The following is a 15,094-nucleotide window of genomic DNA, read 5'->3' as shown; positions in this document are numbered from 1 at the left end:
TGCTAATTATTCTGTAAGGAAAACAATTTTTCCACTGTACCTGTTCAATTCTTACTGATCTTTCGAAAACAAGTACAATCACCTCCTTTTGGAGGCCTTTCCTGACTAGCCTAGCTGCTTCCTTTTCTACTATTTACATTACAGATCCTCCCCGACTTAATTACAACAGGGTTCCGTTGGGATGACTCCATCGTAAGTCAGTTCTGATTTAAGTCTAACACCTCATTTTTTTTTTTAAGTTTTCATTATTATTGCCTTTTATTATCAGTATCTTTATAAATCCAATCCTTATGTGTCTCTGGAGGCTGGCATGAGAATGATAACATCAGCAAACTACGTGCTGCACATTGTATGTAGCACATATTACTAACGATATGACGTACAAAGAAAAACAAAACCTGGATGGTTGTATGTGCAGTTCATCTTAACTCGAATATGTCGTAAGTCGGGGACGAGCTGTATATGGCAATTATCCATTTCTACATGTGTTTCCCTCCTCCCAAACTAGACATGCCCTCTTCATGGACTGGTGCCATGTCTTAGCTATCTTTGCATCATCCCCAGAGCTTAGCACAGTAGCTAGAACACAATAGGTGCCAAATAAATACTTGAATGAGTGAAAGATGAACAGATGAATATATTAATCAGCGTACCTTCTAATTGTAAATGTAACAAATAGGCTTAAAACTCAGAGCTCCTGCTTATGAACACAGGGATACTGCCATAGCAACTCTCTACTTAGACTCTAGAATAAATCTGGAAAACAATCTTTTTTGTCATCTATACTCACCTGGTTCCAGGAAGATCAGGCCAGTTCATAATTTCATTGATAAAAACAGTAACAATAATATAGTGATGACGATGAGAGCTAACATTACTGGATGCTTACCATGTGCCAAGACAAAAACTGCTTGCTTTAAGACTGAAACAATGAGGAACATATCAGTGTAATCGTTAAATCTAATTAAAGATAAGAGCAAAATAAAGATAACTCTGAGTATAAAGAGTCACACTTTGATCTACTATCCAAAAATGTGACAATAGTCTAAAACTCCACAAAAGGCAACTTTAGCTTATTTATTAATACAAAGGAGTCAGAGGCAAAAGTAAGACTATTGCTTATATGTATATCTGGACTGGGCAGTAAATAACTTATTTTTTCCTTAAATGTTCTAGAGTGCCTACGTTAAGATTATTCTAAGAAATTTCATGCCTGGTTAAATCTACATGGGTGAAAATTAGCTTAGTATAGAGTTTCCTAAATAGTGTTCCAAAGAATTACTTCAAGATCTGAAAAGAAAGAAAAAAAAAAAAAGGAGAAATTGGTGACAAAAATTTGGGGGGCAGTAAGTGCTGATTGTCGTATGCTCCTCTTGGAGACTCACAATGTACACTAGTATATTTGGAGCCTGAGAAGACTGCAAGAAGGAAACCTGTTCTGTGTAGCTTCACTCAGAATTCCCCAGATGTATTTGACTACTAACTTTTTTTTCCATAGAATGCTTGTATTTATTTCATGAACTTAGTATTGGGAAATATCAGCTTGGGAGGTTCACAGAAACAATCCCTCTGTGCTGGGGATTCTAGCAATGGGCATATGTAAAGAGGATTCCTATGAAGACCTATCTGATTTAGGGAAAGTAAGATTAACTATGATTTGGGCCAGAAGAGACTCATGCCTGATATTTATATTTATGAGATAAAATTCAACTCTATATGAAGGTTGGGGAGAAAAAAAGCCTACTTTTTACCAGTCATTTGAATTAGCGGTTTCGGTATTATGGCTGTATCACATAGTCATAGGAATTTATATTTTCATTTTATCCCAAAGAAAAACTTGACCATCTTTCTTTAATACTATCAACCTGGAAACTTGACAGTAAGGATTAAAAATTGCTCCTTCCTTCCCACTTGGTTATTGGAAAGGCTCTGAAAGGTAATCAGTCTTGTGAAGCTATACTTTACAGTCTGCATAAAAATGCCATGATTTCCCTTCCTCTCCCCAACCTAATTGAAAGTGCATAATATCACCCAGCTGGGGAAACGTAAACGGTAAACATATGCAATATATCATGCTATCACACAAAAGCTGGTTACTAATAGGGTCTGGGTGGTTGTCAGGACCAGAAGAAATCTGGAAAACAAGTCTTTTTTTCATCTAGAAAGAGAGCTCTTTGTGATTGCCACTCTTTCTCCCCACCTCCTCTCTCCAGCTTTCAAGCCACGGTCAGGTTGGACCAAGGTCAGTCAATCCGCTCCTTGTCTGTGTAATTCCAAGGCTCTCCTAACAATGTGTATTGACTAAAACTGTCTTAAATCAGACTTTCAAGAGATAAGGCATTTTACTTTTGGCAGGAGGCGGGGTTGGAATCATCACGTCCCCTACCTACTTCGGTTGTACTGACAGATGGTCCTATTATCTCTTTCCTTAGCTGCTAAACCTAAGGATCGTTGGCCTTGTCACCTCTTATCTTTTCCTACTTCATCAAACTCCTATTGCTGCTACCTCTGATCATCCATGAATATCTATAAAGGATCACATACTCCTTGAGTATAAAATCCCCAGGTCTCTTACTTTTCAGAGTCCCGTGCACTTCTGCAGCTATCTATAATTCCACCTCAATTACATCTGCTTGGGAGTCATCATTTTCTATTGTCTGACTGCTCACCTCTTAAGTGTCATGCCATCTTCTTGGATAAAGTCTTTCACAGTGGGGCTCTTAGGAGAAAGGACAATATTACTTCAAAGTTCTCATCATTAGTTCCCTGTCACAATATTCCTTCAAAAATTGCTCCCTGTTGCACCATGAATTCAACTATTACTATTCATTCATGTCACCTTATAACTGGTCACTGCTTTATTTTTTGGTGGCTGATACCTTACTGGGAGGTCAAAGCACAGCACTTGTCTAAGGCACCATGTCGTTTCAGTTTTATTAGATTGAAGGATACATTTTTATCTGCCTCAGCTGTAGAGATGATTTGGAACTTACTGAATGAAAGCTACATTCATCTTTAACTAAGTTGCATTACCTGTCAGCTGAAGCTGGTGGATGGTAGGGCTTGTTGACCTTGGCATAAAGACCCTCTAAGTGGTCCCTCTCCGGAGACAGTGGACGGCTATCCCGAGGGTAACCAAGTGGTCCAGGACGAGGTGGAGATGGAGACCTATAGACACTTGCTGACGTACATGGCTCCCGGAAGTGGTTCACTCTGGCATAATTAGGGTCCATTTCATCATCGTCCATGTCATGTATTGATCCAATTGCACTGGTAGTGTAATCAACAAGACCTCTTGCCTGCTTTTCCCTTAGCTCCTGATGTTTTGCTCCAATCCTGAAAATGTAAAACAGGTAGCAGAGTTGTATGTGAGTTTTATATGCTAATATCCTGAAATATTTTCCAGAATTGATGTTACGTCTTCCTACACAGTCTCTTAGCTGTCACTTTCCTGTTTACTCAAGATCACATCATGCAGAAATGCCAACAGCATAGTCCATGGATTAATTTTAGATCCCTGACCTTTGTTACCAGGTCTTCATTTTTATAGCAATGCTATAGGTATTTTGACATTTTGCCCACTGATGACTGGGCTGATTATAGAGTTAGAGGCTGATACTCATTAACATTCTCTCTATACAAATGGGATGTGTTTGTGTGAACAGTACATCTTTGATGTGATTTTATGGAAAGTCTTCCATGGGGCAGGGACACATGTATGTTGAAGAGCACATCAGAATTTTATACTTTTTCTATGATTTCACTATTTGGTGTCCTTGAAGTTCCTGTGTATTCTTCTAAAGAAAAGAGCTTGCAAAAATTGATTTAAATATGAAAAAGAAATACAGAGCCTTTCTGGTTACTAAAAGCAGTAGGATCAGAGGTAATTTATAAGAGACTCTAAGTTTTTTGTTACACAAATGGTGATCATTGTGTCTCATTACATTGGGGCTACAGACAGAGTAAAATAGTGAAGAAATTAATAGGCTCCTGACAGAGATGAATTGGCACATACAAGTGAATTAAACACCATTACTGGCAGAACCCCATAGCACTAGAGTCTTAAGTGATATTACAAAACACTGCTGCTGATCAGTGCCACAGCACAGACTATTGGGAATGGGAGTAGAGAAATACACTTAGGTGGATTCCAAATCCATATGAATGTTGAGAATTTGACATTTAATCAGGGAAGCGTTGGATCAGCTCTTCTAAATTCCCAGTTACATGTTAAAACGGCATATTACTGGACAATGGTGATCCTGGTGGTGTTAGGAGGTGTTCAGCACTAATGAGGAAGGACTGGACTGTGACCTTACATCACCAGTAAACAAGGGCCATGGTGTACGGATGAGAGAAGTAAGACAGTGCTGGCGCCCGTGGCTAAAGAGGGCACTTAAGACAGGACGGGACAAACCTGAAGCCCTAGGCTCCAGGAATATGAGAGGGCTTTGGGCAAGAAGGAAAAGATCTGGCCAGAGACATCTATAGAGGACCTGGATGTGAAGCGAAAAAAGAAAAACTAAAATCCCTCAGTATCTTCTCTTCAAACAAAAACAGCTGTTTTTACACATGGCAGCTAAGTTTATTTTACAAAACATCAAACCCTTTGTAAAAATCTTTAGAAGCCATGATCTTTCAGCACATTTTCTCTTTTGGCAGAACGGCATTTTTTCTTTCTTTCCTCTGTTTTTTTGGAGTAGAGAGAAGGCGAAAAGATACAGGGGAGGGGAGAAAGAAACAATAGCAACAACAACAAAAAAAATGAAGGTTTAGGACAAAAAAAACAACATCTATCCTCAAGCCACTAAAGATGAAAATAAATGCCAAGATACATTATTTCTTTTCTCTTTTGACTAGGCCAAATCCATAACCTACACATAAGTAATTAGAAGAGTTTATATTGTTATAAAAGGTAGTTTCAATCTCCAAGGGATTTTGAATTAAGATGAAAGGAAGATTACACAGCAGGACACCCGTTAAGGGGCCCTGCCCGTCCCCTTTCAATGCATGTTAGACCTAGATTCATGGATGTTTGTTCTGAATAATTTTTGATAAAGACGATAACCTGCTTCGTTCTGCAACAAAACCATCTTTCCAGGGATGGTGCCGACTCCGTTATCAGAGAATGCTTGCTGCACGATGATGATAGGGATGGATTTCCATTGCAAATAGAGCAAAGGAAATCAATAAAGTTAGGGGATGGGATTCTGGGTGGTTGCTATCCCTCATAAAGTGGGGTGTCTTCAAGAGAAATCATTCAGTAGAAAGATGAATATCTCATGGTTGCCGCATGGGGCTACATTTGTGCATTAATGGCAGAAGAAAACACCAACCTTGATTTTTAAAAATCACAGGAATAAAACACTGGTATCTGGCTAGCAGATCCTTATTTTATCACTTCTCTTTCTTAGACGTTTGCTCATTAATTAAGCTTGCTGAGTATGTAGAGCTTCTCAGATGAAAAGTACTCCATGTATGCAAAGCACTATTTTATCTTGTATTTTTCCTTTCTAAAACAAAACCAAATTCCTCCTTGATCCTCTATGCACCACTGAGTGCTATAGTAACTAATTTCATATTAATCCCTCAGTAGGTGAAATGGTAATTTCTCTGAACTGTCATTATTATGCCATATATCAGTGTCTCTCCGTGTGGAGGAGGACAAGGCAATCTCTGAAAAGGGGTGTATGGAGGCAGAAGAAACTCTCTCAAGAGAGAAATATCAAGGAAATAGATTCTTTTTTTTGGCGGGGGCGGGGGGGTTACTCTAACTCTCCTTCCTCCCAACTTGGTGTGAGAATTCTAATTGTTTATAATTATTTCCACTTGGAAGTTCCCTTACCAAATGGAACTCAAACTCATAAAATGTCTATTTTTTAAAGTAAAAATACATATAAATCCATTGTCATGGAGTTGATCGCAACTCATGGCAACCACATTTGTTAAGGAGCAGAACTGCTCCATAGGGTTTTCTTGGATGTGATCTTCACAGAAGCAGATCTCCAGGCCTTTCTCCTTTGGTGCCACTGGATGGCTTCAAACTGCCAACCTTTAGGTTAGCAGCTGATAGCAAACTGCTTTTCAAAATAGCTCTTGATATATATCTCTTTTTATCTGATGGAACCACTAGCTTCCCAGTTCCCCCCAGCACACTGTGTTTGAATTATTTAAATCTCCTCTCCTTTTTTTTGTCCTCCCGCGCCAAAACACTGTTGCTTCTTTCTCCATAACACCTCTTGGATAGTCTTTCATTTCCATTTCTTCAGCCATAGACTAGTGTTGATGCCTTTATATTGTCCAGATCTGCACTGTCCAACATGGGGCCATTAGTCATATACAGCTACTTAAATTTAAATGTGAATTACTTAAACTTAAATTAAATTAGAAGTTCAGTTCCTCAATTGCACAAGCAACATTTCAATTACTCAGTATCCACATGTGGTTACTGGCTACCAAATTGGACGGTACATATACGCACTAATTTCATTACCGTAGAAAGTTCTAGTGGACTATGCTGGCCTAGATTATTCTCAGAGTTTCTGGTATGTCAATTCACCCCATTTTAATCTGTATCTTAACAGGTTGCTGGAACCCTGATGGTGCAGTGGGTAAGGAGCTCAGGCTGCTAACCGGGTCAGCAGTTCGAATCCACCAGCTGCTTCTTGGAAACCCAATGGGGCAGTTCTACTCTATCCTATAGGATTGCTATGACTCACAATCAACTCAATGGCAATGGGTTTTAATAGGTTGCTAGAATAATCTTCCTCCAACACCATTTCCATCATATCTTTGCTAAGTCAATAATCTCTAACAGGGGATTATAATAAATGAGATGAGTAAAAATATGGTTACTTTACTTCCATCCCTGAGACCCTAAAGCGACAAACAATTCAGAAATTGGGAAGAAAATTCCATCTCTACAATGGAATTAGAAAATGGTCATAATCTGATACCATGCAATGAAATTTCACTCAAAATAAGGGAGAGAGTCCAGAAGAATAGAGAAAACAAAATTTACTTAGAACAAGATAATCTGAGGAGGGGGTAGGACCATGGAATTTTGGGGTAAATCTATGTGAGGATCCAACTTGAGAATGGATAGGAGGCAGTGCCAGAGGAGATATATTTTTTTGAGCAGGTCTCCTTTCCTGATGGTGAAGAAATGGGGAGGAGGATAGATGCATCATCAGTGTGCTTTGTAGATGATGGAAAGAATTAACAGAGCAGAGATAAACACAAACTAATTAAAATAAACCCAAAATTTAGGAGACTTCTCTGAAAAGCAGGCTAACCTCTTGTCAGAGTGATCTAGTCTCCTAAAATTGAAGATCACAAAAAATCAAGCCCTGAGGGTCACGCACTCAACAAATTTGGCAAGAAGGTATTCTGTGAGAACATATGGAATCAGAGCTGCTGCTAACTTTAGATCACTATGTCCATATTATTTAAAACTATATTTTAGTATGGATTTTTTTTTTATTTCAACCGCTGTAGAACACAGAATTAATTCTGTGGATTGTAATCAGCATTAAAAATTTAAATATGATAAGAGAGAAAACATCAGAGTTTACTGCATGTAGTGAGCCCTGGTGGCACAATGGTTAAGAGCTTGGCTGTTAACCAAAAGATTGGCAGCTCGATCCAAGGTTTCCTCCTTGGAAACCCTACAGGAAAGTTCTACTCTGTCTTATAGGGTTGCTATGAGTTGGAATCGACTTGACAGCAATGTTTTTTTTTTTGGGGGGGGTGGGGTGGGGAAGGGGTAAGCATAAGTATGGTTACAAGAAGGAGAAAAATCAATTCATCTACAAATTCAAGTAAATTCAGGCTGCCTTCAGACAAGAACACAGACAAAAGAAAAACTCAAGAAAATACAGCACTTATGGGCATATATTGAAAAACTACTTAAAAATGAAATGCAGCAACCAAGAACTGAATCAAAATGAAGTCAACCTGTTGAAGTGGTGAAGTGAAAGGTCTATAGTAGATCAACATGTTCATTTAAATATAAAACTAGGGCTAGACATTTTGGGGAAAAAATTAAAGAAAAATATAAATATTATAATACATGACTACACAGAAATAATATCACTAATGAAAATCAGAAGCCAATAAGAAGGAAGCAAATTAGGAGAAAGTTACCATTATCACCCAGCTGTATTGATTTGCTCATATTTCAAAGCAGACATCACTAGTTACAGTCTACAGTTAAAAACCAAACAACAGAGGTCCAAGTGTACTCAATATAATTACTAACGACTACTAAAAGAACAGACTATCAGCAGAGAAGAAATACACAAACTAAAATCCAGACCATAGAGTAGAAAATAGAATACAAAAGAAGCAGTAAAACAGAAAGTAACACAAAATGGCAAAATTTATCTGACAATAAATGTAAATGGAATGAATTTCTCTATTAACTAAAGAATCTCAGATTTTATAAAAAATAAAAAATACATTATGTGCTATAATAGTGAAAAATGGTAAACAGCCTAAATGTGCATTAACAGGAGACTATGCAAAGAAATATTATTAGCTGCCCTCGAGTTGCTTCCAACTCACAGCGACACTATGTACAATGGAACGAAACACTGCCTGGACCTACACCATCCACACAAATCTTGCTATGTTTGAGGCTATTGTTGCAGCCACTGTGTCATTTCATCTCATTGAGGGTCTTCCTCTTTTTTGATGACCCTCTACTTTACCAAGCATAATGTCCTTCTCCAGGGACTGGTCCCTCCTGATAACACATCCAATGTACACGAGATGAAATCTTGCCATTTTCCTTTCTAAGGAGCATTCTGACTACTTTTTCTGATACAGATTTGTTCATTCTTCAGGAAGTCCAAGATATACTCAATATTCTTCACCAACACCATAGTTCAAAGGCATCAATTCTTCTTTGGTCCTCCTTATCCACTGTCCAGCTTTAGCATGCATATAAGGAGATTGAAAATACCATGGCTTGGGTCAGGCACACCTTAGTCCTCAAAGTCACACCTTTAATTTTTAACAGTTTAAAGAGGTCTTTCGCAGTAGATTTGCCCAATGCAATATGTCATTTGATTTCTTGACTGCTACTTCCATGGATGTTGATTGTGGATCCAAGTAAAATGAAATCCTTGACAACTTCAATCTTCTCCATTTATCATGATGTTGCTTATTGGTTCAGTTGTCAGGATTTTTGTTTTCTTTATGTTGAGGTGTAATTCATACTGAAGGCTGTAGCCTTTGATCTTCATCAGTAAGTGCTTCAAGTCCTCTTTGCTTTCAGCAAACAAGGTTGTGTCATCTGCATATTGCAGGTTGTTAATGAGTCTTCCTCCAAACCTGATGCTGCGTTCTTCTTCATGTAGTCCAGCTTCTCCGATTATTTGCTCGCATACAGATTGAATAAGTATGGTGAAAGGATACAACCCTGAAGCACACCTTTCCTGATTTTAAACCATGCAGTATCCCCTTGTTATGTTCAAACGACTGCCTCTTGGTCTATGCACAGGTTCCACATGAGAACAATTTAGTGTTCATAAATTCTCATTCTTTGCAATGTTATCCGTAATTTGTTACGATCTACACAGTCGAATGCCTTTGCGTAGTAAACATCTTCCTGGTATTCTCTTTTCAGCCAAGATCCATCTGACGTCAGGAATGATATCCTTCATTTCACGTCCTCTTCTGAACCTGACTTGAATTTCTGGCAGTTCTCTGTTCATGTACTGCTGGAACCGTTTTTGAACTATCTTCAGCAAAATTTTACTTGGGTGTGATATTAATGGTATTTTTTGATAATTTCCTCATTGTGCTGGATCACCTTTCTTTGGAATGGGCACAAATATGGATCTCTTCCAGTCGGTTGGCCGGTCTCCCAAATTTCTTGGCATATTTGAGTGAGCACTTCCAGTCTTGCATCCATTCGTTGAAACATCTCAATCGATATTCTGTCAGTTCCTGGAGGCTTGTGTTTTGCCAATGCCTTCACTGCAGCTTGGACTTCTTCCTTTCACACCATTGGTTCTTGATCATATGCTACATCCTGAAATGGCTGAATGTTGACCAAATCTTTTTGAAACAGTGACTCTGTGTATTTCTTCCATCTTCTTTTGATGCTTCCTGTGTCCTTCAATTTTTTGCCCATAGAATTGTTCAATATTTCAACTTGAGGCTTGAATTTTTTCTTCAGTTCTTTCAGCTTGAGAAATGCTAAGCATGTTTTTCCCTTTTGATTTGCTAACTCCCGGTCTTTGCACATTTCATTATAATATTTTACTTTATCTTCTCAAGTCGCCCTTTGAAATCTTTTGTGTTCAGCTCTTTTACTTCATCATTCCTTGAATTCACTTTAGCTACTCTACATTTAAGAGCAAGTTTCAGCATCTCTTGTGGCATCCATTTTGGTCTTTTCTTTCTTTCTTGTCTTTTTAATGACCTTTTGCATTCTTCATGTATGATGTCCTTGATGTCATTTCCAACTCATCTGATCTACAGTCATTAGTGTTCAATGCGTCAAGTCTGTTCTTGAGATGGTCTCAAAATTCAGGTCAGATATACTCAAGGTCGTACTTTGGCTCTCAGGGATTTGTTTTAATTTTCTGCAGCTTCATTTTGAACTTGCATATGAGCAATTGATGGCCTGTTCTGCAGCTGGCCCCGGCCTTATTCTGACTGATACTGAGTTTTTCCAATGTCTCTTTCCACAGATGTAGTCGCTTTGAGTCCTGTGTATTCCATCTGGCAAGATCCACGAGTGTAGATGCGGCTTATGTTGCTGAAAAAATGGTATCTGCAATGAATAATTCATTGGTCTTGCAAAATTCTGTCATACAATCTCAGGCGCCATTTCTATCACCAACCCCATATTTTCCATTTACCGATCCTTCTTTGTTTCCAACCTTTGCATTCCAATCACTGGTAATTATCAATGCATCTTGATCGCATGTTTGATCAATTTCAGACTGCAGAAGTTGGTACAAATCTTCAATCTCTTTATCTTTGGCATTAGTGGTTGATGCGTAAATTTGAATATAGTATTTCCTCCTTATCAGTGGGGGACACATTCCAAGACCTCCTGTGGATGCCTGAAACTGCAGATAGTGCCAAACCCTATTTATACTATGATTTGTCCTATACATACATACCTATAATAGAGTTTAATTTATAAATTAGGCACAGTAAGAGATTAACAACAATAACTAATGATAAAATAGAACAATTATAACAACATACTGTAATAAAATTTATGTCAATGATGGAGAGGGATGGCGTGAGATTTCATCATGCTACATACTCATTTAACATTTTCAAATGGTGGTTGACCATGGGAAACTGAAATTGTGGAAAGTGAAACCACGGATGGGGAGGGGGAGGACTACTGCAATAGTTATATTAACTGGTCTTCCTTGTAGGTGTATGGATATTATCCTATCACTGACAGCTTCTACTTCAGGATAGATCTTGAAATGTTCTTTTTGACCATGAAAGCAATGCCATTCCTCTTCAATTTGTCATTCACGGCATAGTAGATCATATGATTGTCCAATTCAAAATGACCAATATCAGCTCACTAATGCCTAGGATACTGATCTTCATGTGTTCCATTTCATTTTTGACAACTTCCAATTTTCCCAGATTCATACTTTGTACATTCCACATTCCAGCTATTAATGGATGTTCACAGCTGTTTCTTCTCATTTTGAGTCATGCCACATCAGCAAATGAAGGTCCTAAAAGCTTTATTCCAGCCACATCATTAAGGTCAACTCCTTTTAGGAGGCAGCTCTTCCTCAGTCATATTTTGACTGCCTTCCAACCTAAGTGGCTCATCTTCTGGCACTATATCAGACAGTGTTCCTCTGCTATCCATAAGGTTTTCACTGGCCAATTTTTTTAACAGTAGATTGTCAGGTCCTTCTTTCTAGTCTGCCTTAGTTTGGAAGCTCTGCTGAAACCTGTCCACCATGGGTGATCCTGCTTGTATTTGAAATACCAGTAGCATAGCTTCCAACATCACAGCAACACACAAGCTGCCACAGTACAACAAACTGACAGATGAGTGTAGAAAGAAATATTATGGAACTATATAACATAGGGTCATAATATTCCTATACTATAAGGAAATAAGACATATATTTGGCTGTTTACGTATGTCTTGTTATATAGAGTAGCATTATCTAATAGAACTTTCTGTGATGATGGAACTATTCTATAACTGGACTCATATAGCAGGCAGTAGCCACATGTGGCTACTCAGCACTTGAAATGTGGTTAGTGTGACTAAAGAACAAATTTTTAATTTTAATTAATTTAAATTGAAATAGCTACATGTGGCTAGTGGCTACTGTATTGGGTAGTACAGTTAGAGGCTTAAATTAGATTCAACTTGTTTTATTATTATTATTATAGAGAGTTAATGATGGCTCCCCAAAAGACATGTCCATTTGGAACCTGTGAATGTGACCTTATTTGGAAAAAGGGTCTTGTAGATGTAAATAATTTAAAGATCTTGAAATGAGATCATAATCATCCCGGATTATCCAGGTGGCCCTAAATCCAATGACAAGTGCCATTATAAGAAAAGAAGAAGACAGACAGAGAGGAGGAACACAGAGAAGAAGGTGACATGAAGACAGAGGCAGAGATTGGAGTGATGTGTCCACTAGCCTAGGATCACTGAGGGTTGCCAGAAGCCATCAGAAACTAGGAGAGAGACCAGTGGTGGTTTCTTCCTCAGAGCTTATAGAAGGAACCAACACTACCAATACCTTGATATCATACTTTTGGCTTTCAGAACTGTGAGAGAATATACTTTTTTCGTTTAAGCCATCAAGTTTGCGGCAATTTATTACGACAGCCCTAGGAATCTGATTCAACTACCTTAAGTGGTGCATACGCTTCACATTGTATCACATAAAGAGGCACATGATATCTGGGTGTCCTACTTTAGTGATATAAAGGTGACAAACTGATGTCACCATTGTGAAGTTTCCCTATGAATCTTTCATTTAATAATTTCCTCAATTGATGATTATTGCCTGAATTAATTATTTCCTTAGAGCTTGCAAAGTGGTTCTGAAATTCATTATTCTTTCTATATTTATTAGCTGAAATTCTTCTGTAAACTAAAACTTCCCCTCAACAATTAGGTGGTTTCTTTTTTAAACTAATTTGAAATGCATTTAATACAGGGAAGGCAAAATAAATGCTTAATTCTTTCTCTTTGCTTTTGTTTTTTTTTTTTTTTTTCCAGAGTAAGAATTTAATGCCCTAGATACTTCCAATGGTGACAAATAATTTGTTAGGTACATTTTTTTTGGAGCAGGTTTGTGAACTTGGAGCCCTGGTGGTGCAGCGGCTAAGCGTTCAGCTGCTAACCAAGAGGTCGGCAGTTTGAATATACCAGCTGCTCCCTGGAAACTATGGGGGCAGTTCTACTCTGTTGTGAACTTATGTTATTTTAAAATATGTACTTACAGGTTTCAATCAATTGCATTCATTATTCATTATATTGAACAGTTTGTCCCAAATTTATTCAATGGAGACTTTTTTAATGCTGGTTCCTTTGTCCTTTTGATTTGACAGTTTCCTTCTTTTTTGACAAACAAGTTGTCCCAGGTTTATTTTGAATATTTCTTGCCCCAAACTCAGAATTAGCCATTCCTCTAAGGAACCCTACTTCTTTTTAATGGGGAATGGTATCTAGAGACCACAATCTGCCTCTAGGGAGTGCTCACTGCCAATACGTTATCATTGTTTTTAAGCCTTTTCTATCAATAGAGCTAGGAAATATGTATATTTGGAAAAAAAATCAATCATAGGTTCATACTGATATTTCTGATTCAAAGTTAACATTACAGAATTTTTACTTATTTTTTAAAAATTTATATTTGTTTCTGTTTTCCTTTACATGGAAAGTCTTAGTTCTTAATAATATTGACATAGCTTTTATTGATATTATCATATACATGATTTTAAATATCTATATATTTAAAATAATACCAATATTTCTAAAGACTACTGAATGAAGTTTAAGATTTCATCATAGCTCTATTTTTCATTAGAATATATCTCACTAAGTATGTAGAGTCAAAATGTTGTGTTCTAATGCCACTTTGAAGTATTTCTTTTTCCTAAGGAGATTCCTTTCTTTTAATTTTATTTCTTCAATATATGTTTTTGTTTCCAAATTCAACTCTATAACAAAATACAGTTGTTCATCTTTTGTTCATGTATAGCTTTCCTCTGTCTTCTTCATCCTAAATATATAACTATATTTGCTTATATTTGCAAATAAAAGCAAACATATTTATATGTTTGTACACCTTCTTTCATACCATACCTGTATTTTTCTATCTTTGCTTTTTCACACAGCAATATCCAGAAGAACACTCCATATTAGTGAATAGAGATTTTTATAATTTTTATAAAGCTTCATAGTACTCTACTCTGTGGATAGTCTATTATTTATTTAATGATTCATGTACTTTTGGATATTTGGGTATTTCCAATCTCTTGATATTACAAACAATGCCATAATGAAAATCTTATGCAAAAGTCAGGCTGTATTTTTGCCATTGTGACTTTCGGATGAATTCATAGTAGAATTATTGGGTAAAAGAGAATTGTACATATACTTTTTCTACATTTCGAATAATTTCCTTCCATGGTGGTTGTTATATTTTGCATTACCACCTGCAATGTAGAAGGATGCCTATTTCTCCACAGTCTCACCAAGATAGTATATCCCAAACTTTGGGATATTTGATAAACATAGGTAAGAAGTGATATTTCAGTGAAGTTTTAATTAGCCTGACTCTTATTATGTGATGCAGAGTATCTTTTCATATATTTAAGGGTCATTTTCATTTCCTCTTCTGTGAGCTGTCCATATCTTTTGCTGATTCTTCTATCAAATTGTTGGTCATTTTTCTCCCTGGATATTTCAAAGACTTTTGTCTAGTAGCAATATTAGCACTTAGTGATATAAAGTGTATGTATCTTTTCTCAGTTTGTCATTTGCCTTTCATGATTCCACTTAAAAATTATTGATTAGTATTTCATACTTTATACCTTAACTTCAAAAGCTGTATAAAAT

The 15,094-nt window shown here is 37.1% G+C and overlaps 1 protein-coding gene across 1 annotated transcript in view; it reads right to left on the bottom strand.

Moving 5' to 3' along the window:
- The window catches only part of PARD3B (par-3 family cell polarity regulator beta), a 588,698-nt gene that overhangs the window by 62,279 nt on the left and 511,325 nt on the right, over positions 1–15,094 (bottom strand). The window contains exon 20 of the mRNA XM_023732913.1: positions 3,034–3,336. Coding sequence (XP_023588681.1) covers positions 3,034–3,336 — 303 coding nt within the window. The remainder of the gene's footprint in view (positions 1–3,033; positions 3,337–15,094) is intronic.

This window comes from Trichechus manatus, unplaced genomic scaffold, assembly GCF_000243295.1.
Source record: "Trichechus manatus latirostris isolate Lorelei unplaced genomic scaffold, TriManLat1.0 scaffold00056, whole genome shotgun sequence".
In the NCBI taxonomy this organism is placed as follows: domain Eukaryota; kingdom Metazoa; phylum Chordata; class Mammalia; order Sirenia; family Trichechidae; genus Trichechus; species Trichechus manatus.
Note: the sequence above shows the minus strand (reverse complement) of the source record. Positions and strands in the feature narration are given on the sequence as shown.